Source organism: Zalophus californianus, chromosome 5 (genome assembly GCF_009762305.2).
Source record: "Zalophus californianus isolate mZalCal1 chromosome 5, mZalCal1.pri.v2, whole genome shotgun sequence".
Classification (NCBI taxonomy): Eukaryota; Metazoa; Chordata; class Mammalia; order Carnivora; family Otariidae; genus Zalophus; species Zalophus californianus.
The window spans coordinates 126049039-126070718 of NC_045599.1; the positions used below are offsets into that span (position 1 = coordinate 126049039).

General features: G+C 42.2%; 1 protein-coding gene across 3 annotated transcripts; it reads left to right on the forward strand.

The window, feature by feature from the left end:
* Positions 1–1003: 1003 nt before the first annotated feature.
* Positions 1004–20796, forward strand: LOC113928899 (UDP-glucuronosyltransferase 3A2-like). Of its 3 annotated transcripts, XM_027605177.2 has the most exons (8): positions 1054–1292; positions 3684–3785; positions 8447–8490; positions 11004–11120; positions 13693–14224; positions 16638–16869; positions 18376–18595; positions 20349–20796. In XM_027605177.2, exons 1-8 carry the CDS (start codon positions 1203–1205, stop codon positions 20725–20727), a joined length of 1716 nt encoding a protein of 571 aa, XP_027460978.2. In that variant the 5' UTR covers positions 1054–1202; the 3' UTR covers positions 20728–20796. The 3 variants fall into 3 exon arrangements, with proteins under 3 accessions (XP_027460976.2, XP_027460978.2, XP_027460975.2); XM_027605175.2 differs by lacking the exon at positions 8447–8490 and having other exon boundaries at positions 1004–1292; positions 11006–11120; XM_027605174.2 differs by lacking the exon at positions 8447–8490 and having other exon boundaries at positions 1054–1296; positions 11006–11120.
* The last annotated feature ends 884 nt before the right edge of the window (positions 20797–21680 follow it).

Consider the following 21680-nt stretch of genomic DNA (forward strand, 5'->3'; position numbering starts at 1 on the left):
TGTTTCCCTCTCTCCTGCCTCTACCCCTTGGAATCACACCTAACATGGGCACTTTACAAATCCTTTCATGTTCTGTTTGCCTTTCCTGTAAACTCTTGTCAAAGCTCAGAAAGCTATATAATATAGCTTTCAAGGAAATATAGCTCTTTGATCAGGAAAGTAAAAATTTTCACAGAATTATCCTCCCCTGCCCCTTGGAAAAGAGACCCTGTCCTCATTGCCCAGAATTCTGTCACCTGTAACAGGCTGTGAGGGAAGCTGCCCTGAAAACCTTTACAAGAGGTTTGCTTTGAGGATAGAGAATGTAAAGATGCCTCCTGGGGTCTCCATGCCCCGTCCTTGCCAGGGCTGACATTACAAAGAGGCAGAATTACAAGATGTCTTCAGTTTGGTGCCTGAGGAGACTGTGGTAAGATCCCCAGTCCTATTTTATAATTCTCATTCAGAATTATAGTCTCAGCTTTAGAGGTTCAAACCTCCAGGTAAAGACTTGGACTTCTGGAGTTAGCACTCTAGCACCTCTTCATGAATAAATGACCTCCTTAAGAGGTCTTCAGAAAGACCTCTTCAGAAAGACACAATCCAGGAATGGCAGGTCGACTTCTCTTGCGGGTTTGCTTCTAGAGAGTAGACACAAGCTCCTCCCAGGGAGTAGACACTACTTCCAGGTAGTAGCGTCTCAGAGATTTTAAGCAAATATCTAGGGAAATGGAGCATGCGGATGACAGTATGAGGTCAACAGAGCAGTTAGGAGGTGGGAAAATTCGTGGGAAGGCCCCTAAAATGGGGATGGGTGTGGGTCACCTGGAGGTGGAACTATCTTAGAAGCATCTTCCTAAGGTCCCTGCATTCCTGGCTCAGAGTACCTTCTCTGCGGAGAGTGTGGTGATCACACGGACAGAGAGGGGTTAAGGAGAGCTCACTAACCCCTCCTTCCCGAAGTCTGGGGTTAGGGAGGGTGAGGACAAATTAGCCAGTGGAGCAAGCACCCTGGGAGGTGGAGCAGAAGGGCAAGAAACCGCAAACGGAAGAGAACACAGGCGGGGTCCATCTCTCACGTCTTCCCAATCCGCCCGCCGGCGCATTTCCTTGGCTCCGAGCGCAGCGTGTCCCCAGGGCGCACAGGTCGCCGTGCTGTGCGAGGCGCGGGGCGCAGGGCTCAGCGCACTGGGCTGGGCTTCCCGGCTCACAGCAGAGCGAGCATGGCGGGGCAGCGGGCGCTACTGCTCGCTGGCTTCCTTCTGCCCGGGTTCCTGCTCTCAGAGGCCGCCAAAATTCTAACTCTGTCTTTGGTGGGTGAGTGCTTGGCGGGAGAATCAGGCGCGTCCCAGACACCCGCGGGAAAGCTCAAATAGCTCTGGGTCAGAGGGTCACTCCAGGTGGTTTTCCAGACTGGGCTTGGGTCCTAGGCTAGAGGGGGGAGAGGCAGGAGGGGCTTGTGGGGAAATGAGGGGCCCCTACCACCGAGAGGTGAAGAAACTTCCTGAGAAAATAGAATACTTGTTCCTCTCTCTTCCTACTCAGATTTGCTCTCCTAGGCGCGGGAAATGGATCCAGAAGTTTGAGATCCCTCCCAGTGCTGGAGACCCGGGGCTGCCTCCTCCAGGGAGCGGGCTGCAAATTCAGAGGCTCACCCTAAACTTCTGGGTGGCGCGCAGCCATTGCCAATAGGGACTGTGGGAGCGTGTGCAGGCTCTTGGAGGCCAGGGAAAGGAGCTTATGGGGGGCAGAAGCACTAATTTTCTGACAAGTGAGCCAAGGTGGAGCAGGGAAGGTATTTCAGTGACACCTAAGAGGGTGGAGTGCTTTCCATCCCGAGGAAACTTGGAGAACTGGCCAGGGCTGGGGACCGGACCTTGGACATTCGGGTCTCGCCAATGCCCGCTCTTTTCACTGGTGCTGCTGGAAGTGTTTGAAGGATTCGGGGACTGTGAATTCTGCATTTTGTGGCCCCAGTTTTACTTCCTTTACTTTTGCACCAAAGGGAATAGGAGATGAAAAGGAAAAGAAAAGGGAAAAGGATCAGGATAAGGGGTCATCATAAGATGGAGCTTTCCCAAGATTGTATTTCCACCCACAATGGGCTCTTTTAGGTCACTTACTGTGTAAAGATCGCTGGGAATCGGGGAAATCTTAGAGCTGGAAAGAACCATAAATAATCGCATTTAGCCCCCACAACGTTTTCCTGAGCAGGAAACTAAGGGTCGGGACATCAGGCACCTTTTGTCAGAGCACACCAGGCCTCCCTAATGGTACACATAAGGAATTTAGCTGGGGTTTCTTATCCCAAGACCAGCCTGTCCACAACTTCCAGTCTCACGCACTTTTCAGTGGGGATTAAAAAAAAAAACTCTTTAAGAAACCCCGGAACTCCTTTTGAACTCTTTTTTGGCCCGTTTTGATTGTTAGTAGTGTTGATCCGAAAGAGCTCCCTCACCTTCAAAGCGTGTGTCCTTTAGACTCTGAGAGGGAAAGGGTGTGGTTTGGAGGCGTTGGAAGCCCCACCTCTGGCCCAGAAAGCACTGGGCTCCCCAAGACCCTCAGGAATGGCTGCGTCTGCGGGCTGGCATCTCCCTTGTAGCCTTTTCTTCTAAGGGTTAAATGTGAAGCCAGAACAGGCAGTCTGAGAGGGTAGGAGTTTGTGTTTTATATAATCTGTGTTACCTCAGGCAACACAAGCACAGATTTTAAAAACTAGGGTAATTTCCGGTAATTTCCACAGATACACACCATTACAGTAGTCCAACATCCCTCTCTGCTGACCCAGCCGCCACGGGACTTGCATCTTCCAAACAGCTCCCACTTCCCAACTTTGGCAAATTCTATTCCTTCCCTCCTGGTCTGACTTTCTCTGCTACTGAGACTCATAGATTCAACCAAATGTCCCATGATTCATACGGTTTTGGATAAGATTTAGTGTGAGAGAACCTGTACCTCCCCAGATGATCAAGCTTCTGTTTCCTTTCGATCCCAGGATTTTCCTAGGCTGGCTGATGCCCCAGTCTCTCATGCATACAGGATCCTGTAATTCCACCTCAAGGGCCCACAGTTATTCTGAATGCCTTAATTTGATGTTCAGCAAAATTCAGGCTCCAACTGAGAAACATCCGGCCAAGTACATTTGAATCTCGAGGATTTTGGCTCTAAGTGGTGGCTCACCTTCCTTCTGGTCCAATGGCTCTTTCTTGGACTGATATTCAAGTTCCCATGTTTCTGCCTCCTACACTAGCATAGATTTCCAAAGAGTAAGATTCCAGAACAAACTCTGACTAATTGTCCATTGGGAATCCTTCACGCTCATATAGAGCACTGTGCCACACTTTACACAAGTACAGTTATTTCTTTAGAGCATAGTGTCTGCATAAGGCCTCGCTAAAATTAGCATATACTTAGGATCAGGAATTCCTTAAGGCATAAGCAGAGAAGCTCGTCACACTGATGTTTGGTCATTTTTGTGACTGGAGTCACAATGAGGATCTGATGGAGGTTTGCCAAAGTCAAGATTGGGGCCCCTGGGCCCTGAGTGAGTGCCTGGGGCTTACCCAAATGGAGATGAAGCTCATCTTCCTCTATTCACCATCAGCTTTCTGTCAGCTAATTCTCATCTCCTGGATCTCTTAACCTATCAGCTTTAGGCATTTTATTATCATCATTACAAAAGTGAAGTTGTACATTGTTCCTAGGTGGAAGCCATCATCTACTGCTGGACCGGGTGTGTCAAATTCTTCAAGATCATGGTCATAATGTCACTATGCTTCACCAGAGAGGAAATTCATTTATATCAGGTATCTTTTCTCACCAATTTTTTCTATTTCTTCTACTCTATGCAAAGTGTAGAGTAAAACAACGATACCTTTTGCTTAGAAAACTGTTTTTGAAATCTAACTGGACTGAAAGAATGAAAAGTGTGTGTGTATGTGTGTGTGTGTGTGTGTGTTAATGTAAGGTGTTGGAAAACTTCTTGGCTCTATCTCCCAGCACTCCACACTCTGTAGTCCCATATTTTCCCCCCTTACCTTGCCTTCCACTTCATCCCAAGCAACCTTCCATATATTGCAGATTATTTTGGTAAATGGTACTTCATAACAGCTTGAAAACATGTGAACAGAAGTGTTCAGCTAAATATGCCATTTTCTTTTCTTATATCACAGATTCCTTTTTTAAATCGTAGATCACTTTCTCCTTTTGTGATATCTAAAATCTAAGAAAGCTTTCTTAAGAAATCCCTTATTTATCCAGCTAAGATCAGAATCTATCACTGAGATGATTTTGTTTTCTAGAAAAATCAATGCCTTGTCAACAGTTTGTGTATAATGATGTTGGACGTTCTTAACTGCATCATTGAGTCCAATGAATTTTAGCCAAAATGAGCAAATAAATTTTATCAACTCTTTTCTGTTGACAGACAAGAAAACAGCAGCCCAGAGAACTGAAGTGGTTTGCTTAAGGTGATATGGCAGATTAATAATAGTGTTGGGTGGCTTTAGGACTTTAAGCTCTGGATTGCTCAATCTGAAGTTTTCTCAGGCTTTGATTTAAAAAAAGATGCAATTTTAAGCAGCATCTTTGGGGAATAAAATCTGAAAAATTATAAAACTTTGAAGGTGTTCAGTCTTTGTTATTGTTCAGATTTTGTTAAAACAATTTTTTCTGTGAAAATTTCTTTGAAGATTTTTATTGTGGTAAAATATCCACAGCATAAAATTGACCTCTTAAACATTTGTTTTGTAAGTTTACTGACTTTAAGTGCATTCATGTTGTTGTGCAACCATCACTGCCATTGCTCTCTAGAACATTTCCCTCACCACAAGTGAGAACTCTGTACTAATTATATGGTAACTGCCAATTACCCCTTGCCTGTAGCCCTTGGTGACCATTATTTTACTTTATTTCTCTAATAATTTGGCTATTCTAGATACCTCATTTAAGTAGAAACATACAATAGTTGTCTTTTTGTGTCTGGCTTATTTCACGTTGCATAACGTCTTCAAGGCTCATCCATGCTGTAGTATGGATCACAATTTCCTTCCTTTTTTAAGACTGTATAATGTTCCATTGTAAGTATATACCACATTTTGTTAATCCAGTCATCTGTTGATGGACCTTTTGGGTATTTTGAATAATGCTGCTATGAAGACTGGTGTACCAATATCTATTTGAGTCCCTACTTAAAATCATTTTAATCACCTTCTAGATTAGGTTCTGTATTCTTCACTGAACATTATTTATATACATATCTTTTTGAATCTGTGTTGACCACAGACATGATTAAATAGCTGTAGTGTATTAGTTTTCAAGGTAGTTATTCTTAATTTTGAAAATTGCAATTAAATTTAATTAAAATTTTTAATGAAATTAAGTTAAATTAAAATTTAAATTGATTAAAAATAATTTTGGTAGTTCCCATGAATTTTGAGAAACTAATAAAAGCTTCAGACCTTCTACCCCTTTAATAAACACATGTACACAAAAATCTATAAACAATTTGGGGAGTTCATGGATCCCTTCAGGTTTTGTTTTTTTTTTTTTTATTAGTTTCAGAGGTAGAATTTAGTGATTCATCAGTTGCATATAACACCCAGTGCTCATTACATCAAGTGCCCTCCTTAATGCCTATCACCCAGTTACCCCATACCCCCCCACCTCCCCTCCAGCAACCCTCAGTTTGTTTCCCAGTGTTAAGAGTCTCTTATGGTTTGTCTCCCTCTCTGATTTTGTCTTGTTTTATTTTCTCCTCTCTTCCCCTATGATCCTGTATTTTGTCTCTTAAATTCCACATATGAGTGAATTCATATGGTATTTGTCTTTCTCTGACTGACTTATTTCACTTTGCATAATACCCTCTAGTTCCATCCATGTCATTGCAAATGGCAAGATTTCCTTTTTTTGATGGCTGAGTAGTATTCCATTGTGTATATATACCACATCTTCTTTATCCATTCGTCTGTCGATGGACATCTGGGCTTTTTCCATATTTTGGCCATTGTGGACATTGCTGCTATAAACATTGGGGTGCAGATGCCCCTTCGAATCATTATGTTTGTATACTTTGGATAAATACCCAGTAGTGCAATTGCTGGGTCATAAGGTAGCTCTATTTTCAACTTTTTGAAGAACCTCCATCTTGTTTTCCAGAGTGGCTGCACCAGCTTGCATTCCCACCAACAGTGTAGGAGAGTTCCCCTTTCTCCGCAACCTCACCAACATCTGCCTGTTTCCTGAGTTGTTAATTTTAGCCATTCTGACTGGTGTGAGGTGGTATCTCATTGTGGTTCTGATTTGTATTTCCCTGATGTCGAGTGATGTTGAGCATTTTTTTTCATGTGTCTGTTGGCCATTCTTATGTCTTCTTTTGGATCCCTTAAGTTTTATCCTAAGTTTCCAGGTTTAAATCTAGAGTTTCTTCCAATATTCCCCAATCACAGGTATTTCTGAGGCTTTGAAACAGCGTGTTAATTCTTTACCTTAGGAATAGAGCTTGACTAGATGTCTGCAAATAGGGAAAACACATGTTTGAGTTATTATTTCTGACCTGATGCCCATTTCAGTGCATTGTAACATTTGAACCATTTATTAACTCCTTGTTTGGACACACTTCCCCATCTTGTTCATTTATTTACTACTTTCATAAAGAAATGATATCAGATCGAAGAAGCAAAGATTTTCAATATTCACATATACTACTGCTTCAACCAATATCTGGCATTATAATTGGGTTATTGATAGAGGTTGGAAAAATATTAAGAAGCGTGATAGAGTAAGTCTAGATAGTCTTGAAGAGACTATTGGTAGAAATGTGGATGTTAAGAACTCTGTTGCAATATATAAAAATATCAAATCATTATGTTTTACACCTGAAGCTAATGTAATGTTACATGTCATTTGTGTCTTAATAAAAAATATAAGAACTCTGCTAATGAGGACTAAGAAGGAAGTAAGGAGCGTGGTAGAGAAAATCTGTATTGTCTGAGACAATATGTAAATCATCATAAACACACTTCTGGTAAAAATACAGAGGGTAAGGACATCTTGCTTCTTATAGTAAAATGTGAGAGGAAAGAGATAAATTGAAGGGAGAACCATTAAGCATAAAGAAATGAAGACTTCATGATTTGGGAAATTCTCAGCCTATCTAGATTATAAAAGATTCTAAAATTAGGGGATTTGCTGCCAGGAAAGAGAAAACCGGTGGTGTGGCTGGATAACCTCTTGCTGTTGCCTCTGAATAGGTCAGAATATTCAGTCTCACAGAGCCCTTTAAATATTGGGGGTGTGAATCATGAGTCCCCTCAGCCCTGTTGGCTGAAGCCAAAAGTAGAGGTGAAATTCTTTTTAAAGATCTGTGTAGCAGCTCTTGTCTAGCAGAGTGAATTTCTATGATACACCCAGAAGATCCATAAGGTACTTGAGAATTTCATACTGGGTAAATACTGCCAATTTGGACCAAAAGGACAGAGAAAGAGTGACATGAAAGAAGGTAATTGAACTCAGAAACACACTCATAAACTATTTAGCTGAGAACTCATGCTACCTTTCATGAAGAACAAATGAGAAGTCTGAGTGTGAAGCAGTGAGTACAAAGGGTAGAACTTCAAGCTTACAGTGCTGAGCTTCAAGTCACAGCAGGTTATTTCCAGTTTTTAAAACCTAACATGGTCTGCCCAGTTGGATGTCAACATTTCTTAGGACCAGAAATTCATATTTTCCTTCCATTTTGTTCCACTCTGAATGATAATATCTGTAACTGGTATCTTAATGTTTCTTGGAAGCAGATAAACTTGTTTCCTAATTTTCAGAGGTCCACAGATGGATCGTATCCAGACTGTTCCACCTATACTTTATTGAATTATTTGGATAATATAATTTGGGACATTCAAGCTAATGACATTTAGATGAAATTTTGAACTATGAGTTGGTGATGTGATGGTTTGAGACTTGTGGGAATGTTGGGATGGAGTGATTATATTTTGTATGTGATATGGACATGAGTGTTTGAGGTCCAGAAAGCAGAACATGCTGGTAGAAGATAATGTCCCCACCCAAAGATATGCTCTAACCTTTAGAACCAATGACTATACTGCCTTACATGGCAAAGGAACTTTGCAGATGTGATTCACATAAGGATTTTGAGATGGGAAGATTGTCTTGGATTATCCATTTGGGCTCTATATAGTTCCAAGAGTCCTTCTGAAAAGAAAGAGATGATGGGGAGGTGGGAGGGGTATGGGGTCACTGGGTGATGGGCATTAAGGAGGGCACTGGATGTAATGAGCACTGGGTGTTATATGCAACTGATGAATCACTAAACTCTGCCTCGGAAACTAATAATACACTATATGTTAATTAGCTGATTTAAAAAAAAAGAGAGATGACAGGAGAGTAAGAGAAGGAAATGTGATAATGGAAGGAAAGTCAGATAATGGATGATGCCATTTTCAGTTAAAAGGAGGCCATGAACCAAGGAATGAAGACAATCACTAAAAGATGGAAAAGGCAAGAAAATGTCTTTCAGAGCCTCCAAAAGGAATGCTGGCCTGCCCACAACTTGCTCTTTTCCCAGCGAGACCCACTTTGGACTTCTGATCTCCAGAATTATAAGATAATAAATTTGTTCTGTTTTAAGCAACTAAGTTTGTAGTCATTTACTACAGCAGCAATTGGAGACTAATACCTCTATCAACAGGTGGTCTAGAGAACTCCAGGAAGCCTGGGAAGAGGTTGCTGAAGCCTTTATAATGAATGCAAATGTGGGGGGGGGCACTAATGCCAGTGCGCATTGTATTGCAGTTTGGACAGATTCTAGATCTTTGTTATTTGGCCTTATTCAAAGTGGGCTGATTTTCAAAAATGAGTATAAATGGATGTAAGGAAAATGTATAAATCGGAAATATATTGCCTCCAGATTGCAAAAAAGCTTAAAAGTTGTTGGACTTGTTGAGATATTGTGGTGTTATGAGTCAATGGTTATTTCTTTTTTTTTAAATAAAGATTTTGTTCATTTATTTGAGAGAGAGAGAGAGAGAGAGAACACACAAACGGTGGGAGGGACAGAAGGAGAGGGAGATGAAGAAGTAGACTCCTCACTCAAAGGGGAGCCCAGCTTGGGGCTCGATTCCCAGGGCCCCGAGATCATGACCTGAGCCAGAGTCAGACGCTTAACCGACTGAGCCACCCAGGTGGCCAATAGTTGTTTCTTGATAGTGTCGTGGAAAGAGAGGCCTTAACTGATCAAATGATTCCTAGGAATTTAACTGAGGTCCTAGGCCTTGAGCTTTGTGTGGGGCCATGGCACATCCTTTTCTGTGCACTCCTGTGGGAATGTTTCTCTGTCCTGAATAAGTATATCAAATCAATCTCCTTAGAGTGGGATATTTTCAATATAATGTCCTACCTGGGCTCCTGGTGAAAGTTGGATGTGGTTAAGATCTTGACAATAAGATTGTGGCCAATGGTAGCACTGTTGAAATACCCCATGGATAACTAGTTAAAGGTGCACTGTGTCCTTTCCAAAGTGAAGGTAAACTGACATTCAGAGTCTGTTGACATAGGTACCTAAAGAATGTACTAGCCAAATCTATGATTGCAAAGTGTTTGCCAGTACATACTTGGATAGCAGTGCTTTCACTAAGATTGGGCTTGGTAGTTTCAATGTGTAGGACTGTGCATTAATCTATCCCCAGTTTACACACATTTGATTGGATGTTATGACTGATGAAAGCATACATGTTTAAGAGAGTATGGAATATTTATTACTCAAATAATAAGGCTTATTTTTTTTTTTTAAGAGGAGTAGTATAGACTCCTCAGTCAATCTGAAAAATGACTTTCCAGAGGAGGGAGGGGTGACTAGTTTGAGTTTTTTTATTGTGGGTAGAGAGTTGAGATGTGTTGAGGGTTCCCCCTCATTGGTCTTCACTTGCATGGTTTGCAGCTTCCACTGTGGCCAAGGGTAGGAGCATGTTGACTTTCTTAATAGTTTGCCCCAGTGAAGCACTGAAGAGAGAGTGGGAGATAGGGCTTGAAAACTGTCAGGAGTCAAACATCAGAAATGGACTCAGACTTTTCATTACACGTGGATACGTGGGAGAAGTCACGCTGGTAAGTAGAGGCACAGAGGTCTGCTATTTTATATAAGCTTCTTAGTACTTTTTTGTACTTTTTACTGAATCAAAAAACTATTTGGATTTATCACTCTAAATAATGAAAATGAGCTTTTCTAAAACAGAAAGAGCAGAGGCTCTGAAATCAAACGGACTTTATCACTTCCTATGTGGGCAATTTTGACAAATTATCTTAATTTGCTTAAGATAATTACCTTTGTATCTTCAGTTACCTTTGTTTTCTCACCTGTAAAATGAGAGAAATAGCTATACCTTTGGAAGCTTTTTTAAAGAAAATTTTTGAAGATTTTATTTATTTATTTATTTTTGAGAGAGCGTGAGAGAGAAAGCACAAGCATGGGGGAGGGGTAGAGGGAGAGGGCGAAGCAGGCTCCCTGTTGAGCAGGGATCCAGATGTGGGGCTTGATCCCAGGAAGCTTCCAGGGCACCTGGGTGGCTCAGTCAGTTAAGCATATGACTCTTGATTTCACCTCAGGTCGTGATCTCAGGGTCCTGAGATTGAGCCCCTCATTGGTCTCTGCACCCAACAGAGTCTGCTTGAAATTCTCTTCCCCTCTCACTCTCTCCCTCTGCCCCTTCCCTCACTCACATGTGCTCTCTCTCTCTCTCTCTCAAATAAATAAATCTTAAAAAAAATAAATGGAAGCTTCCATAACTTTAAATTGAGAAGCACTCCTTAATCAGTGTAAGGTTCTCAATACATGTTATCATTTTATAAGATTGAATGAATGAGGATGCAACCAAACCACATAAAAATAGTTCAAAAGGCAAACAGTCAAATAAATATGAAATTACTTGAGCAAACAAATATTGATCTTATCACGCTAATGTTAATCCATGTTTTGTGACATACTTAACATTTTTAACCCATGGGTGTTTTTTAGATTTTAAAGAGAAGGAAAAATCATACCAAGTTATTTCTTGGCTTCCACCTGAAGATTATAACAAAGGATTGAAGGAGAATTTTGATTTTTTTATAGAAGAAGCTTTGGGTGACAGGTAATTGTTATTTTTTATTATTTGAACCAAAGAGTCACGATTTTAGCGATAGAAATGAATGGATGGATGGATGGATGGACCGAAGACATAGAAAGGGACGGACGGATGATGGGTGGGTAGATGAAGGGATACATGATGAGTGGATGGTTGGGGAAACAAGTATTCACACCAAATTATCCAGTTCAGTCACTGGAGATTCTTCTTTGCTCTGCAGTGTCCCTGTTCCATGAATGGATTTCTGTAGAAAGTAGAGGCTGTTCCTTCTGGGACGTCCTTTCAACACTTCTCTTACATCTTTGCTTATAACCTCCCCAACACAGAAGTATGGGTACCTCAACCTATCACTGTTGGTAGGGAAATGAAAGTGAACTTCTTCCACTTATTTTTCCTTCTTTTCTTCACATATATTCTCTTCATGGTGGGGGAGACTTATGAACGTTGATTCTGTAGTAGTTGAACATCTGGTCATGTAAAGTCCTTTAAAAAAAAAAAAAAGATTTATATGCTGGGGCAACCCAGAGAGAGAGAGAGAGAGAGGAAGAGAGAGAGAGAGCGAGCGAGCAGGAGTGGGGGGAGGGGCAGAGTAAGAGCCAGAGAGAAAGAGAGGGAGATAATCTCAAGCAGACTCCCTCCTGAGCATGGAGCCTGATGGAGGGCTCAATCTCACAACCCTGAGACCATGACTTGAACTGAAATCAAGAGTTGGATGCTTTACTGACTGAGCCACCCAGGCACCTGGCCATATAAAGTCCTTGTAAAAAGCCATCAGTCTTATGCAAAATAAGACATGACTCCTTTTGCCTTATCTGAATGGAAAGGAACACATAACTCCTTCGTCTTAGACATAAATGGGGAAAGACAAAAATCCATGCCTATTTTAAATAATTACAGTGGCCTTGCCTTCTTTTTATCTTGAAAATTTTACTCACTAGTCAAGATCTTGCTTACATTTACCTTTTTTCAGAAAGTCTTTTTCCTTAAACTGGGAAGCTACAGTCCCTCCTGTCTAGGTCTGAAGTAACCTATTCCATTTGATACTCAGTCTATATTATCTTGCACTGTTAGTTATATATTTTAAATACATGCTTTGTCTCTTCTCCCTTAATGTAATATTTTTGGAGACAGGCATAGGTAACCATGCATTCTTAAACATTTTCTTCTATTTGTTAGCTTAATTTTAAATATGATTAATATAATATATCCTAGGAATTTTTACAGCACTACTGAAATTATCTAAAATATCTGACAATCACACTCCTTTGTTACATGAAGTCTTCAAAAACACACAGCCAAGGATGATTTTTGCCAATTACTTCCATTGTATGACTTGAAGTTGTTCCTAAATATCAGGCAGAGATCTGCATATTGTTAATAAGTTCTTCGCTTCTGGTCCTTCTCTACCTGGGGTGCGATGGTACAGTAGTGTACAATTACGGGGTGCCAGGGAATTGATTCTCTTGGTCCTCCATGTAGCCAGCAGGCCACTTGTGACCTCTGATACCTTAAAGTGCAGGTGGACATTCTTATCTATTTCCCCATAGGTGTACAAACGGGAAGGAAACAGAGTCATAATCTATACAGGCCGTGATGGGAGAGCCTTATGAGGAGATAGGTCCCTGGAATATGCCCATGGGCAAAGTCTTAATTACATGTTAGTACTCTTTATCACTATCTTCTCTGGACATGTCAATCTGCATTGAAGTAAAAAAGCTAATAATATGTTTATTATTAACAAGGCCTTGCTTTGCTTTGCTTTTCCTTTCTCTATTTTCTCTTATTTTCTCTTCTTTTTTTCCTTCTCTTCTCTTCTTTCTTTCATTGCCAAACTTGTGGGCATAGAAAGGTGAAATTCCCATCTTAGCTGAGTTTTGAGTTCTAATGTGATAAAATAGTCCCTTGGGTGAGGTGATCTATCACATTTAGAATACACAGTGATTTTTTTTTTCAGATGTAGTATTCTATAATTTATCAGTTGTGTATAACACCCAGTGCTCATCACATCACATGGCTTAGAATACACAGTGATTTTTAAAAATAGCTTATATGATCAATATTTATGGAACTGTGTCATCAAGTGACTTCCACAGTTTGGCTGAGTAAACAAGAAAATCACTCATAAAAAGTCAGTATGTAAAAGAAAGGTAAGGAGAACATTACAGAATTTATCATGTAGAAAGAGGTCTATGAGATTTGCTATGGTCAGAGAAGGTTCCCAGAGCAGAAGGTCCAACAGTGACAATTTGTTTTCAGTTAACATAATTCAGTTGTCCTCATGGATTTCAAGAATTAAGAACTCAAAGTCATAGGTTTTTGAATAAAGTGGCACAGAGAGTGCTTGGGATTTGGATGAGAGAGGGAGGAGAACGGGAGGAAGGGAACACTCTCCAGAGCAGAACATGTTCTCAGAGTAACTGAGATGAGGGTATTTATGGACAGTGGTAGAATAGGTACACTGCTGCTAGATGTGGTCTTGCTCACCTGCGGTATTTTCTTTGTAGACCAAGGTTCCTTTATGTATTGTGAAATTAACAGCTTCGGTGAATATTCACCATTCTTCTTTTCTTTCTTACAGATACACATTTGGAAAGTTTTTAAGCTTTATGGAACAGCTGGGGCTTCAGTGCAGTCATTTTCTAAGGAGAAAGGATATCATGGACACCTTAAAGAATGAGAACTTTGACCTAGTGATAGTTGAAAATTTTGACTACTGTCCTTTCCTGGTTGCTGAGAAGCTTGGAAAACCATTTGTGTCCATTCTCTCTTCCTCGTTTGGCGCTATAGATATTGGACTGCCAAACCCCCTGTCTTATGTGCCAGTATCCCGTTCCTTCCTAAATGACCACATGGACTTCTGGGGTCGAGTGAAGAATTTTCTGATGTTCTTTGATTTCTCCATAAGACAATGGCAAATCCAGTCTACATATGACAACACCATCAGGGAACATTTCCCAGAAGGCTCTAGGCCAGTTTTGTCTCATCTTCTAAAGAAAGCAGAGCTGTGGTTTGTTAACTCTGACTTTGCCCTTGAATTTGCTCGGCCCCTGTTTCCCAACACTGTGTATGTTGGAGGCTTAATGGCCAGAGCTGTGAAACCAGTGCCACAAGTAAGTGATTAGTACTCAATATGGACTTCATGCAGAGCTCTGCAGTGCAGAGTTGGTGGCTCCCATGCCAGTGAGAACTGAGACAGAGTAGGGCGAGGCAAGTGCACCTAAGACATGGTTTTTAAGGAAGACTCACTTTCAGGGTCATGCAATTGTAGTGTTAGGACTGAATAACCCTGAGGTTGAGGACCTCCTTACATAGTGTACCCAGGGTCCTCCCTAGTTCTGGCGCTGGTGGGATAAGCTTTTCATTTTTTTTTTTTTTTTCCGGTAATCTCTAAACGCCACAAGGGGCTCAAACTCACAACACGAAGGTTGAGAGTTGCATGCTCTCTCCACTGAGCTATCCAGGTGCCCTGGGATAAGCCTTTTAATAAGTGAATATTTTCATGTGCATTTTGTATGATCATATGTATAGTAACTGTGGGGCAAGCATCCATTACCTGTGAGAATTGTTGAAGAGATGAGTTAGTCACTCATGTTGTGTGAAACACACAACACTGTGTAACCAAGGTGGACTGTGTGGACTGACAGTAAGAACTGTGGGCATCATCACCAGCATCCCCAGCCTGTAGAGCCCTAGTTCCTGATTCCACATAGGCCTTCTGATTTGATTGATCTGGAGTCAGACCTGGGCATTATAAATTGTGAAAGCTGCCGAGCTGGTTTGAAGGCATAAACTCAGAACTACTGCAGTAGAAGTTTTTAAAAGGAGGGGAGCTAAGATGAGTTGATTTCCTGTTGCTTATCAGCACCGGGTTGCCATTTTATGGAATTTATCTTATTTAATATCTTGCCACCTGGAGGAAAGTATGATGATCTCCATTTTTATAAACGAGGAGACAGAGACTCGGCATAAGTGACTTTCCCACTGCCATTCATTTCAGAGTGAGGGAGACTTGATTTGGCCTGGGTCTTCCAGGCCCCCAAGCATCTACCCTTCATTGACTGACCTTGAAGTGAGTAAGCAGGGAGAGTTGGAGAATGATCCATGGGCTAGATGGGCTTTGAGTTGATGGCAGGATTTTTTAATGGATGGAGCTAGGGAGGAAAGGAGTTCCAGTTGGAGAGAACAAATAGCTCAAAGTGTCAAAGTAAAAATAAGACAGGCATGACTCTGGGTTCCTTTGGTGACTCTAGCTAGACTGGACCAGAAGATTCAATTCAAATATAGTCAGGCCAGATTGCAGGAGACTTTACTTGATAGGAAGATGGGTTAGGCCTTGGTGATAGGGTAGGGGGAAGGGATGGTTAAGCAGGAGCATAATGGAAGTAAGGGTTGTAATGGCTGTGAGAAAAAGAGGCTTTTTTCAAAAAATTTTCTCTATATTTTCCAGTTTTTACATAGTGTCTCATGTGGCTTTTTTAATTAAAAAGAACAACAAAGCTGTAGTCAAAGTGGTCCTCTGAGATGGTAAATCAAGCAGTGTTATGCTGGGTGGAATCATTCCAAGGATGAGGGTCTAGAAGCTGGGGAAGGGGGGTTCTAGTAGTCCAGAGTCAGGGTCTGAAGAAATACTTGAAACAAGAATTGACCAAAACTGTGTTAAAGCCAAGATTACAACATTAAATCCCAACCTTCCTTAAGTATTGCCCGAGGACTTCAAAAAATAAACTGCCCAAGTTTGGAGTTAGGACTGGGCACTACCATTTTTTGTCTTCTTTTTTTTTTTTTCAAAGATTTTATTTATTCATGAGAGACAGAGAGAGAGAGAGAGAGAGAGAGAGAGAGAGGCAGAGAGAGAAGCAGGCTCCCAAGCAGCAGGGAGCCCGATGCAGGACTCGATCCCAGGACCCTGGGACCATGACCCGAGCTGAAGGCAGACGCCCAACCATCTGAGCCACCCCGGCACCCCTATTTTTTGTCTTCTTATGTGGTTATAATTTGCAGTCCTGTGGGTGAGCCACTGAGGTAGAAGATGAATTACAAAGATCAGTTAATAAGAATATCACAATGTATCAGAGCAAAGCACTGTACGTGGTACAGAGTGTGAGTGGTCAGGAGCCTTTCTCCATTTCTTCCACCTCTTATGCTAGAGGCCTTCTCCCAACTTCTCCAATGTAGCCTCAGATGTAGCACATCCCTCTGCCGGACCCTAACACCCCACCAGTATTCTTCCTATACTACCATTTTCTGGTGGCCTTGGAAAATTCCCAAGTGACCATGTCTCCATTGACCTATGATGAGCAGAGGGTCTAGGATGGCCCTGACATCAGGATTTTAAAGAAGAAAGATATTCCCACCAACACCATGGGCATAAGCACCATGCACAGGGTACTGAGCTGTGCCGGGGGCTATTTGCTCAGAGAAGGGTAAGAGAGTGTGCAGTAAATATCTGGCTTTCATTTCGTGGCTGTCTAGGCTTTCATGAACAACTTTGCTCACCTCCTTTCCTTTCTTACCTTTCTCCAGGAATTTGAGAATTTCATCACCAAGTTTGGAGACTCTGGTTTTGTCCTTGTGGCCCTGGGCTCCATGGTGAGCAACTTTCAAGCCCAGGAACTTCTCAGGGAGATGAACAGTGCCTTTGCTCATCTCTCTCAAGGGGTTATATGGAAATATAAGCCTTCTCATTGGCCCAAAGACATCAGATTGTCAGCAAATGTGAAAATTGTGAACTGGCTTCCTCAGAATGATCTCCTGGGTAAGGACTGCCCAGGTCTGCTTCACCCTTGTCACTTACATATTTTTAGAACTCATCAGGCTCTGACCTCTAGTAGGGCAATCCCATTTGCACTAGGAGGAGCTGCTAATAGCTAAAGGTAAGTCTGCAGAAGGCAGGAACAGAGCAGCCAGCTGGAGTTCTTGGGACATCAGACCCTACTTCTAATGAGATCAGTGCCCAAACAGCCATCTCCCCTTCATTGTTTTCTACCCAGGCCAGATGTCGGCAGACATCAAAGTCACCTTGACCTACTGCATTTGGTCTTGAACAGGGCCACCCAAACACAATCTGAAACAACCTATGGATTCCAAAGAAAACATACCGGAAGGATGTTGCCACTGTATTTAGTGGCTTCAAGAGTAACTGTTCATCCACATGCACTTACATGTATATATAACACCCACTCCTCCCACAAACACATCTTTCTTAGTTATTAAGGTGGGAGCAATTCATACCTTCACAGCATTGATGCCAATAGTGTCTTCAGGATGTGCCAAAATCCCTGAGCGCCAAGATGAACAACCTCATAATCAGTTATTTGGTCTAGTTTGTCTCTGGAACCAGAGAGTTCCCTCACCACCACCACCCCCCCAATAGGTTCTCTTTGTGCCCAGTGCTGCTTTTTACAGACCACTTACTCCCATAGCCACTGACAGAATCAAAGGCTCATGATCAAGATAATGACTCAAAATAACCTGGGGAATTGAAGGAACAGATTCCTGGCTCCTCTTCTGCAAATTTAATTCTTTAAGTCTGGAGTGGGGCACATGGTGCTCCTTTCAAAGAAGAGACAAGGAGATTTTGATGTGCATCCCAGTTGAGTGACACAGGCTGAGACAAACTCTTCATGAATTTTCAACAATAATCTTAGGAAGCTTTAAATAGGATGGGATGGAAATGCTGGAAATGGAAATACTCAAGCGTAGGGCTAGTCTCTGCTTTCAAGGGGCTAATCATGTATTTGAGGAGATAATGCATATAGTATAAATTTTGTGATTGCCACATGAGTTATGATGCCAGTGAATGTGTAAGGAATTCAGAGAAGAGGGAAATAAGTTGGCAGGTGAAAAAAGAGTGCTCAAGACAAAAAGAAAGAGATAGAGACAGAGAGACACAATGAGAAAATAGAGATGAGCGAAACAAAGGGAGTGATTAGGATGTTAGAGAGAAAGATGGATGGGTGGATGGAGAGAGATATGTGCCTTGCTTAGGAGTATTGTTTAGAGAGTCCCCGGGGTCTGAGTCTTAGCTGGGTTCTGGCTAGGGCAAGGAATTTTCATAAAAAGTCAGGGTTTGGAATCCTGTATGTTAGTAACATGCACCTTGGATGTGTCCCAAGCAAAATATCTTTATAATGGCTCCAACAGACTTTGAAATTTCCTTGGTATTTTCTTCTGCCCTTCCTGTTTTCCATGGTTTTCTGAAACTTTTCATTCTGAAATTTGTCAATCTGAAATATTCTGCTCTATTTCTTAATTGAAACAGCTCATCCACACATCCGTCTTTTTGTCACCCATGGTGGGATGAATAGCATAATGGAGGCCATCCAACATGGTGTACCCATGGTGGGGATTCCCCTTTTTGGAGACCAGCCTGAAAACCTGAACCACGTAGAAGGCAAAAAGTTTGGTGTCTCTATCCAGCTAAAGCAGATCAAGGCAGAGACATTGGCTCTGAAGATGAAGCAAGTCATAGAAGACAAGAGGTATGAAGCTCTCTGGGCTTGTGGTCACTTAGACTGAATGAAGACATCAAACACAAAGGGCACTGTGTGCCACTTTTTTGCAATAAAAGCTGAAACATCCGAGACACAGAATAATATGTGGGTGGTGCTTACAGATGATGTGTTTCCTCTGAGAACAAGACTAGGCAATTTGGGTTAGATGTTGAAAACAATTTCTGCCTTAAGTGTTGTGAGGACCCTGACCTACTTACACAGACCTCTGAGAGGTCTTATATTTTGGGGGTGCTTATAGTAGAATTCCAACTGAGTCAGGAGGTTGCCTTTCTGTCCCCCAATATGTCAAGTGTTTCCTGCCTCAGGCCTTTTGTCAGTGCTGCTCCCTAGAACATCCTTCCCTTCTCTTCACAGTGCTGGCTCCTTCATGACTGTCAGAGTCATCTCCAATGTCCTCTCCTCAGAGGGGCCAGGTGGGTCTTTGTCTGACAGACCTAAATGTGCTCCTCTCCCCCACCCTCTCCAATCATAATTCATTTTTCCTTCTTAACACTTCTCAGGATCAGTAACTAACCCAGTTCTTTTTGTCTTAATTTATTGTGTGTCCCTTACACTAGAAAGTAGAGAGTTAGCTCCTCTGCACAGCCAAGTGTGTCTCTTGTTTTCCCTGGTATTCCCAGGGCCTAGCACAGGGCCTGCCAAAGTAAGTTTGGATGAATTTCCATTAAGTGAGTCAATAAAAGGGCCTTTGTTTTCTTAGGTAAATTCCCATCTAGTACAATGATCTCATATGAAGAGAAAAGCTTATTCTCTCTACCTTATAAATAAGAAGGACTGTATAACTTAAAGATTCAAGGGAAAGCAGGTACTGAGACCTCAAGACTTATCATATTACCTTGCACAAAGGAGACCCAAATAAGTTCTTGTTAGATGACTGAAAGTCCCCACATAGCTTATGATTCTTAACCCTAGAAAAGTTGTAAGCTCCAGGGGTCAGATAACCTCAGACATTTCATTATGTTTGGTATCTCATGAAGAGCAAATGGTCACTTTCTGAAGAATGAGTTTGTGAATTTCATTGGCTATTCAAAGACATAGATCTGAAATGTCCATAATTTGTTAGCCCTATGATGGTGTCATTTGGGCTGGGGATGGTCCCTACGCATTGCACATCAGGGCTTGGTATATAATTTGTGGGGGCCCAAAGTAAAATGGAAATGTGGAGCCCATTGTTATAAAGTTTAAGAATTTCAAGAAAATGACAGCAGAGAATTAAAGCAAGCATAGGACCTGTCTAAGTATAGGGTCTTGTGCAAATGTGTGGGCTGCAGCCCATGAAGCCAGTGCTGGCCAATATGATGCTCGGAAGAGGCAGTAAGTACAGGCCTTGTCCTGGGCCCCAGTCTCCAGAGTCATGTTTGACATCTAGCCCAGACACCAGCACAAAGGAGCTGCTTATTATACATATAATTATTTATAGCATGTGATAAGCCTCCTTGGGTAGAGACTAGCCCTTATAGACTTAGTCAGTTTTTATAGATTAGCACTTTTATCACGAGGCATGGATCTTTGCATGGAGGGACCAGGTTGAACTTTTCCATGGGACCCAGCTAGACTGTGGCAAGGCCAGGCCAACAACTTTTCTTGAAACTGAGTCTTTTGTGCGTACGGATGAAAGTGTGTGTGTGTGTGTGTGTGTGTGTGTGTGTGTGTGTGATACGAGGTCTCTAAGACTTCTGAGAGCACATGAGTAACACCCTGCCTCTGTCTCTGCCAACAGGTACAAGTCAGCAGCAGTGGCCGCCAGCATCATCAGGCGCTCCCACCCCCTGACCCCTGCTCAGAGGCTGGTGGGCTGGATCGACCACATCCTCCAGACCGGGGGTGCGGCACACCTCAAGCCCCACGGCCTGCAGCAGCCGTGGCATGAGCGGTACCTGCTGGACATCTTCTTGTTCCTGCTGCTGGTCACCCTGGGCACCCTGTGGCTCTGTGGGAAGCTGCTGGGCATGGTGGCCAGGTGGCTGTGTGGGGGCCAGGAAGCTGAAGAAGACCTGATGGAGGTGCAGCCTGGACAGGTGTTTGGGGGAGCCACTGGTTGTAGAAGGCTTTCCCCTAGCACAGAACACCCCTGGTGTCTTCCCCATATTGGCACTTGATGTGGCACACAAATTGTGAATTGTGTTTCACTATTTTCTGCCTCTGTTTAGAAATTCTTGTGAAGCACTCTTGGGGGTCTTTCAAAAAAATTGTGGTAATATACATCACATGAAATTGACCATTTTAGCCATTAAGTAGAGAGTTTAGTGGCATTAAGTACATTCATATTGTGGTTTAAACAATACTACTGTCCACCTCCAGAACTTTTCATCTTCCCAAATTAAAACTGCACTGATTAAATAATAACTCCCCATACTACCCCATGCCCCCACCCCTGACTCTTGGCAAATCCCTGTTCTACTTCTGTGTCTGTGAATTTGATCTCAGGCTTTTTAACTTAACCCTCATCAATGGATCCCTCACTGAGACTCAAACCTTCAGCAGACAGCCCCCACCTTCCTCCCCACTCCCTGTTCCTAGACACAACACCCTGCCTAGTCATCCTGTTGTTCTCTGAAAGGGAGGTATATGCAAAAACTAACTGCAAAGGCCAAAGAAGCCATGAGATTGAAGAAAAAGGCAAACAGGTCCAGCTTGAGAAATGGTTTATTATGAACAATTATCAAATGAACAGAAGCCTGTCTTGGGCTGCCACAAGATGAGTAGATCTCCACAACACCATCTCCAGTTAGACCTGCTTTTATGGCCCTGAAGCCTGGGCAGTACATACTGGGGGCTACCAGGAGGAGTCATAGCCTGAGCAGATCAAGGAAGCTTTGCCTGGAGGGTATACTTAAGGGTGTGTTAAACAAAAGAAAAGAATGGAGGAAGAGGCTGTACTCAAGAAGGCTTTAGGCCACAGAGCAGTTATCATGGTGGAATTTCTCAAGATGGGCCTTAGTCTGGTTCATATACTTGCCATCTCAAACTTTTCAGTCTCTCTCCCTCTTTCTGCTTTTTTTCATTTTTCATGGTATGACATAAGATATTGGCCTGTTCTTCATTTTGGCCT